The 20758-nt window shown below is 37.5% G+C and overlaps 1 protein-coding gene across 1 annotated transcript in view; it reads right to left on the bottom strand.

Annotated features, from left to right (window-relative positions):
• Window positions 1-287: 287 nt before the first annotated feature.
• Window positions 288-20758, bottom strand: part of LOC117966938 (neurexophilin-4-like) — a 37322-nt gene continuing 16851 nt past the window's right edge. Inside the window, exon 2 of the mRNA XM_059011722.1 lies at window positions 288-4603. Within this exon, the coding sequence (XP_058867705.1) occupies window positions 3842-4603 (762 nt within the window). The 3' untranslated portion in view covers window positions 288-3841. The remainder of the gene's footprint in view (window positions 4604-20758) is intronic.

The raw sequence follows: 20758 nt of genomic DNA, 5'->3' as shown, positions 1-20758 counted from the left end.
TAGTCCCTCAACGTTTGAGATTTTTTACCTTAACAGACAATAGACCGTAAGACCTGCAAATGCATTAGGGAGACAGACAGCTAAATGAAAGTTATGCTGCATCTTAAAGGCAGTAATTTGTTTTTTCCAATGGGTTACTCTAGCACCAAAACACACACACACACACACACACACACACACACACACACACAGCAGGATAATAAAATAATTCACATACTCTTTTCATGTTCTCACTAGAAACGAGCAGTTTCTTTTTATCTTATTTGTTTTTATTATAAATCAGCAAACGATAAACAGAAAAAAAACAGACACCAGCAGTAACGGTGACATCCAAAGAGGGCTATAATACATAAGTGATCAATCTGGAGAGGGTGTTTACAAAAATACAAAGAGTCTTTTTACTTTGGATGGAGTGCAAAGTGTGATCGAGCCAAATATCAACCAAGCTAGTTCCAGTAATACCTGTGCGAGAATCACATTATGTATACATACAATTACCCAGTTGTACAGTTGGGTTTTTAATGGAGAAATCTAGGTAAAGTACCTTGCTCAAGGGTACAGCAGCAGTGTCCCCCAACTGGGATTGAACCCACGACCCTCCGGTCAAGAGTCCAGAGCCCAGAGCCCTAACCACTACTCCACACTGCTGCCCTCTATGTTGAAGCTCTTGTATATTACTGCATTGGTACTGCGGCTTTTTATAACGTTTTGTAACCACATCTTACTGTATACTGGCGATGCCGTATATTATTTTGGTGCTTCCTTACAAATGCTTGCCCAATTTAGCTACGGACGCTTCTAATATCAAATCCTAAAACATTTGCACTAGTACAAAAGTTTTTTTTTTTAATTATTTTTTATTTTATTTTTTGTAAAAGACAAAAACAACAAGAAATGTAACAGAAAGAGCAATCCTGTTAAAGCTCTTATTAACGCACAGCCACAGGATATTTATATGTACCACAGTATTTCAATTTACACCTTTGTTTTGTGGAAAGAACACACACTTGGTAGACTTGCAGAGTCCTTACATTACGCTTCTGAATTGTGCTGCACTAGTTTGGTAACATTTTCCTTTGATAAAGGGGCGACCTGCCTCGGTGTGCAAGCTGAAAAATGAAGGTCGATGTTTAGTCTGTGCTAAAAATCCTGAAAGGAAAATGCAACAGTTGATGTTTTAGCTGTATAGCATTCCTATAGCAGGCTGAAGGTTTCGGCTGCATGGCAACAGGAATGTTTTTTTTAAAGCGTTTTATTCAATTTTTCTACCTTTAAAAAACCACTGCTTCATCGACCGATCGAAAGATCAATACAATACATTAGGACCTGCTTGCAATAAAGTCCTGCAGTAGCATGGTGTGAGAAAGCCAAGATTGCCTACTCTTGATCTGGTCTCTGCTATGACAGCCCACACTGTACCTCATCTACCCCCTCATGGCCACAGATGCTGTTAACGCTGTATACATTCCAACCAAGGTCTATGCAGATTAATCCCATGACTTTGACAGACATCTGAGTTTTCTTTTTACATGGCATGGTGAATCTACATCAAAGCGTGTAGATGGTTCACATTTTTTCATTCATGTAAACGCAGCATGGGAGCTGTTTTAAAGGACTGGATTAGATTCTTGAGCCTAATAAAAGAGATCTGTTCTGTACCACTGAGTTTAAGAATACGATCCATTTACTCTGGTCAGTAGAGATCCTGGTTCTTCGCATTAAATTAGCAGCACCTTGCACATCATTGCAGACTGCAATTGACACCCTATACCCATACCATGGAATTTCGGTAACCCTATCTATTTTTCTGTCAGTATCCTCCACAGTGTCACTCCAGTTCCCCAAAAATGTCCATCAGGGTTCTAATCTGAGGCCAGGTCTGTATTTAAAACCCAGTTCATTATTTATTTATTTATTTATTTATTTATTTATCATTATTAATTTATTTATTTATCAATCATTATTAATTTTATTTTAAATCTGACACAGTTAAATACACTCTGGAAAAAAAAGAAAAGAAACTTAGGGGGTGATTTGATCAACCTGACCGGAATAAACCACACCTGGATTTTACTAGAACATTTTATAGCACTGAGGAATTCACCTGGATTGCATTAACTACTTAGTTTTAGTGGCAATCCTGGGACAACCACATGTATTCAGGGTTCTCTGGTGCTGTAAAACGCTCTAACAAAACCCAGCTGTGTCTAATCCCAGCTGTGTCCTGGTGTACCAAATCAACTCCTTAGTCCAGCAGACAAACATTTAAACAAAGGCTCTCTTTCAATACTGAACTATTTTCTGCCGAACTGCGTCTGTTTAGTATTCAGTATGCAGACTGAGCTGAAGATATAATGGCTCGATGCATTAATGCACAAGGCTCTTGTAGTTATTATCATCTGGATGATAAAAAAAATCAAAACGGAAACATTTTCATATTTCTTTTATGCATTTTCATATATACATATATTTAGTTATTTCTACACACATTATCAGTTACAGCAGCACAATACTCCTCTTCTGCCCCAATTCTAGACCTCTGTTTTCTTAATTGGCGTTTGTGTGTAGCTACACAGGCAGTTCATAACTAAATACAGCATGCTACACTACAGCGAACGCATGTCTAAGATCACTCCTTATGCAAACAAGTATAGACTACAATGTGTTCCGTAAGTGTGGGGTGGCTGACAATATCATTACGAACAGATGGGTGTTCTTGAAGGAGCGATGAAGTAGACTTCAAAATCACATTTAATTCCCTCTTATTGGCATTATCCAACTCGGCAGTTATTTAAAGAGTGTGTGTGTGTGTGTGTGTGTGTTGTTTTCAAGGTTAATAGATTAAAGTCTGGTTTTCACGGGACTCTTGTACACTGTCTAGAAAGAAGTCATATATTTTATTTAATTCGCCCATCCATACATTGTTTAAATAACGCATTAGTTTAAGCTCTGTGAATCTTGCCCGATACCACAGATTCCCTTATCGTTTTGGTCTTTTGGTTCTTTGCTCTTTTTTTTCATTCAAATGTATTATTTGCATGAAAAATTATCTGCTTCTTCTTGGTACCTCATCACTACAGTGCCTGTACTGCAGTTCAGGATCTACAGGATCTACAGGCAGCTGTAGTGTTTTGCATATCGTAAAATAAAAGCAAAGAACCAAAAATCTATCTATAAATAGTTCTGTGCATAACAGCAGTCTGTCAATCTGCACAGACTCACAGTCAAAAGCAACATGGTTGAAAAGAACTAAGGAATCGATCGATATGCTGCCAGAATAAGCCATTAGGGCATTTTATAGCACTGGGTATTCTCCCTGGATTGCGTCAACCACCTATCCATGGTTTCTGTGATTAACCCTAAAAATAGGTGGACGCAACGCAGGGTGATTCTCTATTCTCTATTACTGCAAAAATATCCAGCTGGCTTTTCTTATAGAGGTGTCTGTGAGTGTGGGTGAATTCTTGGACAGTGGATTAAGGTCCCATCTGAAAGTAAGCCAGTCCCCCAACATGAACCCAATAGAACAAATCTGGTACAGAAGGTGATCTCCCAAACCTGGAAATGCTGATGGGCTCAAGAAGGCTGCCTTTGAGGAGTTATGGCAACCTTCATTCACGTGATCCAATCTTTGTACATAACTTGCAGGACACTGCACCATGGCCTGCCCTCAAAAAATTATGTTCTGTGCCGAAATGTTATATGCAGTGTCTATTTATTGATGGACTGTGTGTGTACATCTTTGATGGCAAAGCCATCCCCTTACAAACCCAAGAAAGAAAACTGAGGTACAGTGCATTATGACTTAAGACCATACTCCCATCCACACTCCCTCCGGCCCTCAACCGAAATAGGGGTGGTCATTCTGAAAGTTGTAGTCCGGGCAGACCTTCTGCACCAGTTTATAGTCAATACTGAAGAAGGAGATGAAGATGCAGATGACTTTGAAGGGTTTCCCGCAAAGCCAGGCTGCGTGGCTCTGTGTGTGCTCGGAGAAGCAAGTCTGGGAGGGGTCGTAGAGGCAGGGTTTGGTCTTGCGGGCTCGGTTGGTCTTCTCGTACTCCACTCGGCAGTTGAAGGTCTTGGTTTCCTTGGTCTCGATGGTGGACTGCTGCAGCTGAAGGACATCAAATTCCACGACTTTGGTGGGCGGCACAATGCTGACGGACAGGTTGCCCAGGCTGGAGGAGTTGTGGCGGAAGTACACGCTGAAGGTCCCGTTGACGTGGTCCACTATCTTCCCAGTCACCAGCAGACTGAACTTCATGGTCTTGATGTTGAAGTAGAAGTCCCCCCAGCCGAAGATTTTCTTGGACCTGGAGGTTTTCAGCAAGGGTTTGCGCTTGGATTGGTAGCTGGTCTGATCCAGAAGCAGAGACTGGTTTCGAGCCCATTCATATGGGTTCAAGAAGCTGTAAGTAGGAGTCTTGGTTTTTAAGGGGTTGTCTGCTGTCGTAAATATCCTTGACGTTTGGAATGGTGGCTTGATTCCTCCAACTGCTCCTCCCCCAACCCCGTACGGTAAACTTTTGACCACCGATCCCTTGGCCCCCAGCTCCAGGTATTCCAGGCTCTTGCCCACTTGCTTTTCCAAGCAAACTACCTGCAGGGACAAAAGAAAAGAAAAAGAGATGACATGAGTATCTCGGCTGGTAGCAGTTGTATCCACTGACAAGCTAAAGTATCTCTCTAGATAATTCTATCCTGTACTTATTATACAGAATAATGTATGTTAACCTGAAAACTAACCTTGTGCAACCTCCATGAAAACACATCAGCAAACATTATACTGTTTTTGCAGGGCAAGGAGGATAGGTTTCATTCATGTTAAGGGCAGAAGGAGGGTGCAGATGGTTTTGTGTTGCGAAAAGCTTGGCACAAGAAACACAGCAGAATAATCAAATAAGACTTTCCCTTAAGGAGCAATCCTCCTAAACATGATTGTGGTGCAATTAAATATTCATAACATGAAGGCATTAAGAAAAGGATAACTGGCTAACTGTATCAATGTACTGTTTTTAAAGCCATAGTACAGTATTAGATTTATTTGCACATCTATAAATCTGATTGCAGATGGGTTTAAAATCTATGTTAGCTCTAAAACCAGCAAGAATTAATTTATTTTTCTGATGCGTACATTTTACACTGCTTAACCTTGCTTGTAAATATAAAAAAAAAAAAAAATACACATTTTTGTAGTCTTGTGTCCTGCTGTCATTGTGTTGTGTACCTGGTGGGAGAAGATTATATTTAATCCAGGGTTTAATCCCCTAAAATACATGTGATTTAAAAGGTACAGGTTTAAATTTGTAATGGGTGATTTAAAAATAAAATAATCGCTATAAAATAAATAATTGATAACCTGAGTAAGAGCTGCGACTGGAAAATACGATTACCTCTCTCTCTCTATTTTAATTACAGCCATCATAATAATTATACATTTTATATACAGACCATTTTATGATTAAAGTTATATACTAAATCTTAAACAATACAAGCAGAAATCCGTCTTTTTTATCTTCTTGGTGCACAGCCTAGTCAATGGGTCTTATTGGAGTGATTAAATTGTTCTAGGATAATCCATTCATTACAGTAGGGCAATGGATTAATACTAATTCATACATTTAGTAGTTTTTAAATAATAGGAACACATTTAGAAAATTAGCTGCTTATATATATATATATATATATATATATATATATATATATATATATATATATATATATATATATATATATAAGATTTTTCCTATAATTATTTGTTTTTGAGAAATTTCTGGAAATTATAAATTTCCATTGGGGTATGTAAACTTTTGACTACAACTTTTGACTACTTTGACTTTGTGATATATATATATATATATATATATATATATATATATATATATATATATATATATATATATATCCCAGAAAAGTAGACATTTAACACCACAACTGATGGTTTTGTCTGCCCCTTTGAAAAGTAGGTTAATACCAATTAACCTATCCTCTTTTTCTCCTTTCTGCGTGGAAAAATGGAAACTCAAACCGGCTTTTGATTGCTTTGGGATAATCGGGAAATATTCTCTTCCTGTCCTTAAAGATATTGACCTGTTATCCACTTTGGGTAAATTGTAGACAACAAGCCAACTCCATAGTAAATGTATGATGTGGAAAACGTGACCCAAAATGACTTTACCATCCCTTACTTAAAAGGAGGTCAAATACACGTTCTAGTTGTGTCACATCTGAAGTGTCCCGCAATTATTTTATACTAAAACAATGATTTGGCACCTATTTATATATTTTCCGTAGTTTAGCCTTCTGTGAACTTCAAGGTAGGCCTTGTTAATAGTCTGGCCTTGTTTATATCCCGCAAAGGTAGCCCCCCACCCTTCCACCCCCACCCCCTCACCCCCTCACCCCCCCTCGCCATCCAACACCACAACACAATCTGAAAGTTAACCCTTCAGAAGACTGTGGAAACAGATAACACAAGTATAACACCCTTTATATTTATCAAACGGGAGAGTCTTCAATTCAATTCAAATCCAAGAAAGAAAAGATAGCAGAGAACTAGAAATTAGCATCCTTTTTTAAGTGCAACCCCCCCCCCCCCCCCCTCCAAAAATGGTATGTTTATTAGCAATTCCTGAGTACAATGTTTAGTGATTTATTCTAGGCTGGAATTCTTCTTTTGTCCTTTGACAGATGCAGGACCACTTAACCATAACTATACAATAATAAAAAAAAACACACTACATACAGTATGCTTATAAAATAATATTCTACTTTCATTTCCACTTCTAATACTACTTGGATACAAAAGGCTGTCTTTAGATTTAATTATCTTGTGTTTTTTATGAGCAAAATTTGTAAGCGTATATGCGCCCAGACGACTTGGCCATTCGACCCAGCCATTCATCATACCCTTCACTTCCAGCAACGAGCAATTATTAAAAAAAGAATATATATGGAAATGAGATCCACTGTTTGAGCAGCTAATAAAATTAGGAGGTTTGCTTCATACTTAATACTTTATAAGCAGCTATGCGAGGGCACCGTTAACCAAACATACTGGCCTTGTCATTTACTCTGTCTCCCGTTAAGCAGCCACCCTGAATCAAAGCTGCCTATCTGAATCTGGAATGCACTCTCAGTGTTCTGATTCCCTGAGGGAAAATACATATTGTAGTGGATTCATTACTGGGTCCTTATATTGCAAACTGCACTCATATCTGTTTATAAAAAAAATGTTCACGATTTAACATAGGAAATGTAGAAACAAGGACAATAATCAGAGATGTCTTTTTAATTACATCTATTGCAAAAATGATTAAGAAATATCCGATATTGTTTTAATATACAAAATGCATCATTTCAATATACTTTGGTACATCCAATATGATTGTGGTACCATTCTACCAATACCTCCTACATTAGTGTGCTGTCAATATTGCTACCATTGCTTCTTTGCATTTAATAATCTTTTACTGTGATGTTCCATTTGTATTGCATTTTCACATGTTAAATTCTACTAGACTCAATGGAAAACTTGCTTTAAGAACATGATTATCCACTGTTGGTTAAACAACACATTGTCAGCCCTTATCTCGTCTCGCCCACGTCTTAATTCAAAAGTGAGTCATACAGGAGTCTTATCTTTTTAATTATTGTATCTTGTTGAGTTTGAGACTCCGTGAAATGTAAAAATCATTCACTTCAACTGATTTAATGTTTTCCAATTATTTATTTTGGTTCCAATTTATAACGTGTATCTATATAGTGCTGTTGTCGCTGAACACAATAACCCACAGACCCAGCATATACCGAAATACACAGACATGATGTAATTGTGATGCTGAGCAAGCCAAGGAGAAGGGGTGCTCCCACTAGCCCAGGGCAGGCTTAAGGCATGGAGACTGAACTGCACCCTCACCCCTTTATATTGGTATATAACTATTATAATTATTATGTTATTGATTCAAATTGATGAGTCTTTTAATTTCAAGCGTACGGAAACTTCATCATACAGGGATCATCAAAAATGCATGAGGGAGAAGCAAAGAAGCGAGAAAACAGAGGAAAGAGATGAATAGCGTGCCTGATTCACTGGCATTTGTCTGCATCATGTAAATAGTGCTGGCCACGCTTCAGTTCAAAGCATGAAGAATAGGGTCTAAATGAGCTCCTTTCATCTTAAAGAATAGGGGATATTAGCAGTGAAATGGACCTTTCAAGACGTGTAGTGCAAGAGGCTCAGACCTGCCAGTCGCTTTCTTCCGCAAACATTGAAAAAAAAATATGCAAGTAGGTTTGTATGGATAATACAGTGAGTCTAAAAGTTTATGCAAATAGGCATACGTTTTAAAAAGTTCAGTAGATCAAGACAAATTAGCTACTTGCATGATGCATAAGCAAATGGTCATTTAATGAGAAAAAAATGTAATATTTTGTTTTGGCTACAAATTGCTGCGTCCTATTTTGAGGACAGTCAAGTTAGACGTGCCCGTAATCAAAGCAGTGAAATGTCACACCCGGCTATGAAGCTCAACACAGAGGAAATGGAGCTTTATCATCACCGTGGGGAGGAAGACACCAAGATATTTATCATTTTTAGGCTACAGTTTCTTAGTTTAAATTGAGGCGCTGTAAAAGCTTCTGAAGGTCAAGGTTGTATTTGCAGAATTAAGTTACATTTAGACTTATTTTTTTGCAGTTAACAAAATTAGAGTAAGTTATCATAACAATATAATTAAACAGAAAATGAAAATAACAGGTAGATGCCAGTTAAAAATGCTCCAGTTCTTTTTAAAGTAGCCTGTCCTCAAATGAGGACAATGACACTTAATAGGATAAAGGACAAAAATGTAATCATAGGGAGAGTGTGTATCCATACCAACTATAAATCACACTTATTCTAATCTAAGAACTATTTGGTCATATACAATGTTCAATACATGATACACGTCATGATACATACTTCTATTACGATACGATATATCAAGGAAAGTATCACAATTCGACGATACACAATTAATCATTACACCCCTAATCATAAAACACGGCACAATAACAGCTACATACTGAGATGTATTTTTCAGAAACACAATTATAATAGTAATATGACAAAGATCTTTATTGAAGCTACAGGAACGGACAGTTCTTTTTTGTATTTTTATTATAATTACTGATCAACGCATTAGAACTCTTTGAAATATTTTTCTGCAGCACAGCAGGTTTCCGTTGAGTTTGATAGATCGGGGGCTGTGTTGAACAAGAACTTTTTCTCCATTAATTTCCTGTCTTGCTCGCCTATTCACAGAACTCTGGCTGCTGGAGTTTGATCAGCAAAGAGTTTACTTCTGTCATCAATCACAACGTGGGGTCGCTGTGCTGAAACGCATGATTTTTTTTCTCTCTGTCTCACCCAGTCTGCTCCCATTCTTATTAATCACTCATCAACCTGTGCCAGTGTTCTTCACTCACCTCAAACCCCCTGGTCTCTCAGTCAGGGACGAAGGAAAAAATAAATGACCCAAAAAACAGAGAGGAACACTGTTTCTTTTTACTCGCTGTAAACCCTCACCAAAGTGAAAGATATTCCAAAACAGCCCTTTAGTTAGTCTGCTCAATTATTGTGCCCCTGTTTTTTTTTCCCCAGTTTAGAATGATAAATATAGATAGAATAATTATGCTTCCCCACCACAGCTCAGGAGGTCAGTGGGCATCCAATGACCAAGCCTCTTTACAGCACATGTTAAGGAGCTACTGGCCCTTGAAGGACAACAGCCAGCCTTGCAGGTGTCTGTTTTCAGTTCACAGGGCTCCTGGCCTGTAGGGGCAGAGTGTGGTGAGAAAAAGCAATCCCTGTTGATTTGTGCCTCTCAAAGAGCAAATTCAACGCTCTCTGTGGAATCCCCTGCAAAGATTGGCAACTTCGTACAGCCAGGACCCAAGCCTGCGTTCCCCTGACTGCATGACTCACCCTACACACCATGCGGTTGAGCCTTTACCAAATTAGCCCCTCAGTGGCACACTCATTCCTAAAGTTTATCAATAGCTTGTATCACATAATCCTAAAATATACCAGTATACTAGTAGTTAAAACTACAAAGAAATAACTTAAACCAGTTAAAATATTGTTCCGAGTAGTTTCTTGTATTTAAAGTTATATTATCACTCTCTGAAGATCAACAGCAAAACGACAAGGGAATGCTTGAATTTTCTATAAGCCTTCGTTATTACATCTTTAAAAATCCTGCCAGGTAATTCAATATTCATGAACGCCATATTGCTGCATACACAAGAAAAAAAATAAGTAATCATCTGTTTAACATTTCCTTACACTGCAAGAAAACGAAATTAGTTTTAAAATTAAATACTAGCTAAATCTATATTTCTGTGGATTAGCTGCCCTATATTTTATTAACCAAGTCAGCAGGCTAGCGAGAAGACAGCTGGGGTCAGCAGCGAAGATTCCCAAGGGAAAGAAATACACACCAGTATGGAGATACAGACATGTTTTAATAATGCATTCGAAAACCACCACACCGCACAGGTTACGGAATTCCAGGGACCTTTTGGATCTACATGTCTAAGGCATGAATTATGTTCCTAGAATTGAGAAAGGTGGGGGTGGGGGGGGGGGGGGGGGGTGGGGGGGGGGGGGGGGGGGCTGTACTGTAGCCCTTTTTTTCTTTACTGCCTAAATAGGTTTCTGTCTGCTTCTCTCGACCACTGTGATTGTTGTGCAAATACACCGCAGGGTGTATTATTATTATTATTATTATTATTATTATTATTATTATTATTATTATTATTATTATTATTATTATTATTCCACCACATTCAAAGCTCAACAATCTACTGATTGAAACACAGGGAACTAAAATGAAAGGCAACCCGACCTGTGATACAATTTGATTTTCTGATTGGCCGTTAGGATTCTGATGACAAGATGCAGACCAGACTAATGAGCAGGACTGTCAAATGGGTGGCTCTTGAGTCCTGTATGATTCATTGAGCTCTGCAATATGGATCTTCTGACAGGGTTATAATGGATTTGACAAGACTTCTGAGATCTGTAGTCTTGGGTCCTGTAATGTATGTTTATAATTGATCCAGGGCTACCTCTAATCAAGTTGAGAGTGTATTTCTCACATGCTCTTTGCAAGTCGGGTCTGTCATACAAAGATTGTAAGAGAAAGTACACTCTCAACTTGATTGGAGGTAGCCCTCAAACATATTACAAGTCAATACATCTAAATAAAAAAGACAAAACCCAGATATTAACACATGTAATCTGTTTGTATAGATCCTGTTGTGGTTTAAACATTTGAAATGCTTTGTCGTTGACATCCTGAGTGTGAGATCTACACTTTCAATGAAACTATAACTGTAGTTGCTGCTAATAGATTCGAATGGGGTACGTAACTGATAATGGCAAGTACAGTGAAAATGTAGCAATACTGGTGTTTAATCATGCAGTGTTTGATGAGCAGAAAACTGCCTAAGCTTAGTGTAGTTACTATGTAGATAGCTTTTACTCAACCTTTTTGTTTGTTTGTTCGTGATGTACTGTACTTTTCAAAACTACAGCTCTGAGACCTGTATAGTGAAAAAATATGGAAAATGTATGGAATTGTTTTGTGAGCTCCAATCCTTTTAAGAACGCATATAACGGAATAATAAACAGCTACAAAAAAAAATAAAATAAAATAAAATGCAAACTCCGAGGTGGAACTAACAGATGCATTATTTGGATTTCTTAAAGCATTTAATCCTAGTCAAAAGCAATAATTAAGAAATGATTACCCTGAAATTGATTCTCCCCCTTCATGTTTCTTTCATGCAAAGGAATGTTTAAATTTACATTTTCATCTATATTGATTGCTCAGTAATGCAGAGAGCAGAGCAGTAACTTCGTCGGGGTGCAGCAGTCAGCCCTTGCTTTGATTTGTTGCTCCCCCTTCCCAAATGCCTGATGCAGGGGGTTGAAAATGAAAGAAAGACCCTGATAAGCTCACACATATCCAGTGAAATCAAGAGCTTTATTGACTAGCCACTAGTAAATGTAAGTTTAAAAACACATTGGTCTCAAAGTTACATATTCAGAGACCATTCACAGCTTTTAAATAACAGTACAGGTTAAAAAAGAGTCCTAAATGATGCCCATATGAAGTTTACTATTGTGAGGGATCTTCTCTGTCTCACACTGGCTCATTCCAGGTGTAATAATCTGCAGTGAAATGGAACGACTGTTTCTTTTAAGAGTACTAATTTATGGTCCACTGGGGTTCCATTGCTCATCCATGCGGCTTGCTGGAAAGATGGCCCTCTGAACAGCATAGCGGGAGGAAAGAAACAAAGCGAATCTGGGGATTTCAGACAACTGATAATTAGTTCAAACACCTTTCATTCTATAGATGCGAAACATCAGGTCCGATTTCCAAAGCTTTGGCTTATGAGCTTTTTTTATGAACGCAATTAAGTTTGATAGTCATGAGACTGTTTGTTATTGAAGCAACCAAACTGTCTGAAGCAGTTTCATGATTATTTAACCCGTTTATAAAAAAAACACATTATTTCACAGCACATGAGTTAATGCTTTGTGAATAGGACCGATTATGTAATGTATTATTATTATTAGTTTATTTAGCAGATGCCTTTATCCACGGTGACTTACAGAGACTCGGGTGTGTGAACTATCAGCTGTAGAGTCACTTACAATTACATCTCACCCGAAAGATGGAGCACAAGGAGGTTAAGTGACGGTCATCAATTGCCATGGTTAGTCATTGTTATACCATGACATTGAAATATAGTTTTATTATTATTATTATTTATTTCTTAGCAGACGCCCTTATCCAGGGTGACTTACAATTGTTACAAGATATCACATTATTTTTACATACAATTACATTATTTTTTACACATTATTTTTACATACAATTACCCATTTATACAGCTGGGTTTTTACTGGAGCAATCTAGGTAAAGTACCTTGCTCAAGGGTACAGCAGCAGTGTCCCCCACTGGGGATTGAACCCATGACCCTCCGGTCAAGAGTCCAGAGCCCTAACCACAACTCCAACCTGCTGCCCTATAATCTTATGGAATGGGAATGGGCAACATGGAACTCTTTGGTAAGGTAGTCAAAGATGAGTGAAAATCGTGGAAAAAATAAGAACTAGTTATAGATTACATTTGGAAAGTTTATCAGTTCTGAAAATGATCAATAGCCTCAATAGCTAATTCCATTACTGCTTCAAACGAATTGCAATCTGCTGAAACCATCTAGTACTTTTTTTTTCAATGTTTATTTCCCCAACACATTTACATGTATACCTGTTATTACTTTTCAAGCTGTTTTTTATGTATTTGTGAATTCCATTCTTTTGTGGTGCTTTTTTGACTGCATATTTTCTATTGATGAGTTTTGATCGCCCAGTGCATCAATCACTGTCACTTAGTGCCTCAATGCCTTGCTTATTCTGCAACCGCGAGGGGTGCAGCCTGTGCGCACTTACCCGCAATGAATTTCAAGTCAGTAATGTATAAATCTGAGAGGGCACAGTTCACTTCTGCAATCTGGGTGCAATAAAAGAAACACAAATGCATAAATAAAGAAATATGAAATGAGAAATTCAGCTTCAGAACTTCCAATATAACCCCCCCCCCTCCCACCGCCACCCACCCTCCTTCCCAACCACCAGCCCTGTTAGTTCCACAACAGTTATTTAGATAAATGATTAAAGTTAAACGCAGCCGGGAGTCTCGCTGTTCTTATTTAAAGAATGGAAAAGCTGTCATCGTTTGATACATTGCCTGGCAGCCGGCATGCAAACGTATACCCTGAGATTTGTGTGTATGTGATATATATATATATATATATATATATATATATATAATATTCGCTGCTTGGGTTGATGTAAAATGATTGCGAAACCAGCTCTGATCCAGATGCATGGTAGGCAGTCACAGGAACCTTGCAGCTGATTAAGTGAGTTGTGTTCTGATGTATTTTGGGGTGTCGTTGAATTGAAGTGCTAACCAGGCGGCTCTGTAGCTGGGTCTCTTTGAGTTAATCAGAGTCCTAGGAATTCTTTATTTTTATAACTGTTTTCCCACAACCTGTTTGCAACCTTTGGGGAGATGGATAATCTATTGATCTATAACTGCCATGTTCCGATTTATAAATCATCTCTAACAGCATGACTTCTTGGATCTTTTTAAAAGTATGTAAAACAGCAGGTTATTTCGAAACACCACATTTATAGATCAATTAAAGGAGACCCCCTATCTCCAGCCTATTACGTATTTTGTGAAAACGTAAATTTAGATTGCTCAGAGATTCACAGTACATTACTTACACTGTAATATCTCTGCAGGTGAAGATGCGTGTTTGGAAATTAAGGTAAATGTGGAAAGCACACACTTTGTAACTTCAATCAGTGACTTCCTCTTCACAATGATATGGAGACGGTGAAAACGACACTACAGCTAAGGTAAGATTGTTTTAATGCTTGCAAGAAAACACCTTCCAAAAATGTTAGGGTTTTAACAGCATGTGGTCATTATGTGATCTTCCACAAATGCACCAGAATGACCCTGACCATCTCTCCCTGTCACCATATTCACACACAATACACATCATAGGAGATTAAACAGGCAAGACATTAAACATCAGGAGTCTTCCTTTAAGCTGTTGGACCACGGCATCATCTAGCCCCTCTTTCGAGTGCACATTTAAAACACGTACAGTACGATACTGTAAACCCCATGCTGTTCCTCAAACACTGCTAGGATGGGGATGAATGCCATGACATTTCCCCACTCCTCCATTTTCTATAGTCCTTTCATCCCTCTAGTACCAGGCTTTGCCTAGGGTGACTTTTTTAAGAGGACTAGCTGTTGGCATTCAGTTGGACTAACCCAATACTCCAAACAGTCTTTGTGATGTAACTTATGACATGCAGGGGTTTCTTATCTCAGAGCCCCCCATGACAGCCAGACTGAGCCCCCCCCCCCCCCCCCACCTAGCAAATCCATAGAAATGTCCCATTCTACTTCAATCGCTACCTTTCGATCTACAATGCTGTATATATTACAACGTTGGTGTGGGAATCGGTTATAGATTATAGATGTACGATAGGGCTGACGTCTAAGTAGTGAAATCTGAAATAACGTCAAGCTCCTAACAGCATGCAAATTCATTGATCCCCACCTCCCCACCCCCTCCAGCCTGGGAAATATTTCTGGTAGATGTGAAGATCTGCAGCCCCCCTGACGCCAGCTTTCAGCCCCCAAGGATTATTAGCTTCCTTAGATCAAACTCTGCATCTGCTTCGCAATGTGGCATCATTTGGAAAAGTGTGATTCACCCAGTCATTCCGTTGCTGGATTTAAACGAATACATGATAGAATAGAAAAAAAAAATTCACTCAGAAACATAGAATATGAAAGTTAGAGCTCAACACTTGCATACATTTTATTTATACCTGCTGTTGGCATCCCATGTCTGAAACTAGCATATCGGGTGTATCCATTCACCATGCCTAACTATGCTGTGTCCACTATGAGATTTTACCATAGTAAAAGCATAGGAAAGTGTAATGAACCATAGTGAATGTATATTGTTATTATTATTATTATTGTTATTTAATTTAGCAGATGCTTTTGTCCAAAGCAACTTACAGATATTAAACAAAATACAAAAGTATATAAGGCAATAAAAATGAAAAAAACAAACACATATATACAAAATACATATAAATAGAGGAAAATACAAAAATATATGTAAATAGGAATTTACAAATAAAGGTTGAATGCATGGTATTATTATTATTATTATTATTATTATTATTATTATTATTATTATTATTTATTTCTTAGCAGACGCCCTTATCCAGGGCGACTTACAGTCGTAAACAAAAATACATTTCAAGAATCACAGTACAAGTATTAATACTATTAAGAGCAAGATAAAATACAATGACTTCGGTTCTGTCATAATCATGGAAACACTGCAAAACTACCATTCATGTTTACATATGAGCCAGTGGAGTAATATTTTTTAAAGCATCTTGAGATGGAGTACAGTGAGTGGAGAGGAAAGGCCTTGACCAAGCATGCGAAATCACGTTCTGGCAGGACAAAAGATTGAAACAGTGCCAACGGTCAGACCAGAGATTGGATTCATGGATTCGTCATTTTGGTTTGGCTGGAGTACAGACCTAGATCAGAAACAGAAAACAGCGAAACCAGTAACAGCTTGATTGTTGAGATGACTCTGTAATTAATTAGCGGTGCAGCATAGTCTGGGTCATCTCTTGTTATTTCAAAAACTAGTAGGGTAGCCAGCATTTAAAAAACTGGGCAGCATTCTCCCATTTGGTAGCATGGTAAAATACAGTTCAGTCTTGTTATAAGGCAGCCCTTTTACAAGGTGGAGAAACTGGTTATAAATCTGTATAGTCGTGGCTCCCATTTGTCGCTCAATCCTATTCCAGTAGCACGTGCGTTCTCGTTAGAACGCGTAACACAAACAGCACAGTCTCGTAACTACACTTCTGACTCTTGACTGCAATGTTAAAAAGGGGAGGACTGTACATGTTTGACCTATTAAGAATTGTGTGACATTATAAGTTAAATACCTATCTTTATCATATTTGCCTCTAAGTATTTTCGTTATTGGTGGATCTTTGCTTGAGAAGTCAGTGTTAAAGTACTGTGGCATTCTTATTGCTACGTTCACAGACCCTTTGCAAATATCAAACCGATTTTTGTTACATTTCGTTTTTGTTTTTCATTGCTTTATTAGTGTTCAGAAATATAACTGATTCTCTCTGATCATAAAAATTGCAATTATTAGGTTATTTGACAAAGGGCCAGAAACTATTACATTCTGCTATCTAATTAAAACCTAGGGAAGCACATCTTGTAAAGATAATAAAAACGAGATAGAAACATGGATTATATTATTTTAACTGCAGTATATATAGCTGTATTACAATCTGAATGTGATTGATAATAACATTATGCAGCACAAAATAATCCTAGTTCTACCTCATTTCAAACAGTGACATAGGCTATCAAGGTTGTGGTTAATTCCTATTTTTCCATTCCAATCCCTTTTTAAAATCCATTCCAACACATCATTGATCAAAATTGCAATTAGCAGTAGTCTGTTAAAATGAGCTTCTCTCAGTGGCAACAAATGACTTCAATTGAAGTCACTGTTAGTCAATTAAACTGGCTTCAGATGAATACAGATGAACAATCACAGTGATTGTTGTGTCTCTAAAATATATATTCCAATTCCTTTGAAGGGATTGGAATGGGGAATTGATTTTAAAAAGGAATTGGAATTGAAAAACAAGAACTGAGCCCAACCCTGCAGGCTGTATAGTGTATTCTTTTGTAAGCACCCTAGCCTGCTTTAAATAACGGATATTTCTCATCATTAATTCTGTTTCATCTCCCCTTTAACAGCTATTGGTTAACACTGTTAAAGGGGATGCCACTTTAGCCATAATTTCATTATTCATAAGCTATAACCAGCAGCGCAGGACCCTTATAGCACAAGGGCAGCTCAATTCAACAGACCAGCGCTTCTCTTGCTCCCCACAGTCTCGCTACCTTTTTTTATTTTATCAGTCCAAAATCCAATTTCCCTTGGTCTGATTTGTTGTGTTTAATTTCGTGATGATCAAGCGACGGCTGGAAAATTATCATACTCTTTTCTTTTTTTTTTCTATTTTATCTCCAGCCGTTTGGCTCAATTTCTTCCTTCTTTTTTTTTTATTAAATATTATTTGTAGCTTTTTTTATCCTTATGTGATAGTTTGTTAGCAGATTATGACTTTTTAAAGGATATTCTCCAGATGTCATGGTACCCTTTAGAACTTTTCACTTCTGCACTCGGAATGTCTGTATATCAAAATTCTAAAAAGGTCACGCTCCATTTACCAGAGGAATTTGAGATCGTACTGTCAACATTTCCAATTACTAGTTACCTTAAGCTTTTCTTGTCAATTCTATCACTTGAAATTATGTGACTTACAGTATAAAACGCCTACCACTGACATATTAGCAGTGCTGCCTTTTGCATTATTTGTGTGACATATACAAATGCTGCAACAAAGAGAGTTAAAAAAACTATTGTAGACATGATTCGAGGTAGGCGACATGTACATAACAGAATATAATACATTCTATTCAATTCCCTAATTTTACTGGGTAAATTGTCATTTACAACAGAAGATTTTTATTTATTTATTTCTTAGCAGACACCCTTATCCAGGGCGACTTACAATTGTTACAAGATATCACATTATTTTTACATACAATTACCCATTTACACAGTTGGGTTTTTACTGAAGCAATCTAGGTAAAGTACCTTGCTCAAGGGTACAGCAGCAGCGTCCCCCACCTGGGATTGAACCCACGACCCTCAGGTCAAAAGTCCAGAGCCATAACCACTACTCCACACTCCTGCCCTCAAATCATGGGATGAAGATCATGGAATGAAGATCATGCTTTACTTTAAAAGGCAACATTTTTCCATTATATTTGTTAAGATACATTATAGTATTATATTCATGAACTAATATAAAAAGGAGCAGTTAAAACGATTTAGCAAACATCCAGACCCTACTTTGGCTTTATCAGCTTGGTAATATCATTGAAATGGGGTTCAACTACAGTAGTTATCAAATTAAATCAGGTTTAGTTTTATTATACTTTTTGTTTTTATAACTATTAACACAAAATGAACTACATTTGTTAACATGCTAGTTGTTACCAGTTGATAAACTAAAAAGTGGCCCTTAAAATACAATTATAATAAATATAATTTAGCATCATATAAAATGCTTGACTATACCTACTACTGCAGAGCACATAAAAGTTGGAACATTTTCTATAATGCTCTTTATAGTAGTATGTACTGCAGTATACTATAGGCAACTATAGTGGTTTTGGACAGAAATACAGTATTTATATTGGTGCTGTGTCATGTTGAGTATTAATGACAAATTCAAAGGATGATCATATTATCTGAATCTTGAATTTCACGCAAACCTTACTGTAGTTATCTCAGATTTAAGTTACAGTAACACTTTACATTAAGTGTCTCTAATTACTGTGTATGGACATAGTAGTTACTTAGTAAATACAAGCATACTTACACAGAATTACAATTTTATTAAGCATAATTACAATGTGGTTAAGGTGTACATTTGTTTGCATGATATAATCCTAACTCTAACTCTAACGCAAACTCTCTTCTGATACAATTGTGCACTTGCATATATCGTTCAAAAAGATTTACACGTTGAGTGCATTGTAACTATGCATAATAACATTGTAATTGATTATGTGTGCAGGGGAATCCTGAGGCATGTTATGAAATGCAGCGGTGATGGGAAAAGCGATTGGGCAATCCAAATTGGGAGAAAACCGGAGGGTAAAATAATTGGGCACACGAAATAAATAAATTAAAAATTAAAAAATTAAAAGACGATGTATCTTACAAACAAAGAAGTACAAAACTTTGCCTCCCCCTCCCCTCTCTCTCCCACACGCTGCAACAGTAACACACCCTCCCCGGGCCCGTCTAATCAAATTTATTTTATATTAAATACCCCGCACCATACATATGCACACAACCCTTCTCACCAGGGAGATAATTCTGTCTCCTCACACTAGCAAACAAGTTTACAGCACCCAACCCTGGCAGGTAAAAAGTAATGAGAAAATGAAAAAAGGTGAAAAGTTTACCCAGCTGTGTGCTGCTAAGGACTCGGTTTTTAATCATGTCTCCCGAGGGGTGGCAGCAAAATAAGAAGTGTATAATTTAAAAGTGTTTGTCACCGAGGGCTTCATGAAATTGTACTGGAAGCTAATTATTTATCCGCGGCTGTGCTTCTCTCCCAAATCCCCTTTCGTTCCTCCTCTTGAGGTACATTCCTAATGTGAACCCTTTACAGTACTTTTCAATGTCATTTCCTATGCTTTGTCCCTGCTTATGCAGGGTTAAAAACACATACCAGTCCAGCACTGTGTTACACAACTCTCCTGGTTTAAATATCGGTTGAAAATGCTCCCATACCTGGCATAACATACTTAAAGGGGGGGGGGGGGGGGGGGGGGGGGGTTGCACTTATGCAGGTTTACCACAGTATAAGCATAGCAAATTAATATAGCACAGAGAAAGCATGCTAAAGCATAGGCAAGCCTTATAAAAATAGGTATGGTAAAGCATATCAATAAGCATGGTAAACTATGGTAAATGCACGGCAAAAAATCTGCAAAATTACAGTGGTACATTTTAATAAGGGTCTAGGTGCAATGCAGACAAGATCAGCCAAGATATATTTGTTAGTAAGTGCCAGAAACACCTATTATTATTATTATTATTATTATTATTATTATTAGATGAGTGCACAGTAGTATATTCCTACCAACCAAACAGAAACTTCGGACAAAGTTTTTGTTCACTATGTGGCATTGACTGTTATTTTTATAGACACTTTGGCTGAACTAAGAACGTTTTAATGTCAAGATCTTTATAACTGCTGTACCAGGAAGGGACCCATTTATCAGGGATTACTATTACTTAAATGCTATCAATTTAAGGATGAATGGTGCCGAATATATACTGCAGGAACCAAGCGAAACTAAAGTTTGCAAAAGGAAAAGGTTGACAGCAGAAATGATAAATGACTTAATGCTAATGAGAGTTAAATGCTTTTTTATTTTTTTTATTTAAG

The sequence above is a fragment of the Acipenser ruthenus genome, chromosome 42 (assembly GCF_902713425.1).
Source record: "Acipenser ruthenus chromosome 42, fAciRut3.2 maternal haplotype, whole genome shotgun sequence".
Lineage (NCBI taxonomy): Eukaryota > Metazoa > Chordata > Actinopteri > Acipenseriformes > Acipenseridae > Acipenser > Acipenser ruthenus.
The sequence above is the reverse complement of the archived record's forward strand: the minus strand, read 5'-3'. Positions and strand labels throughout refer to the sequence as shown.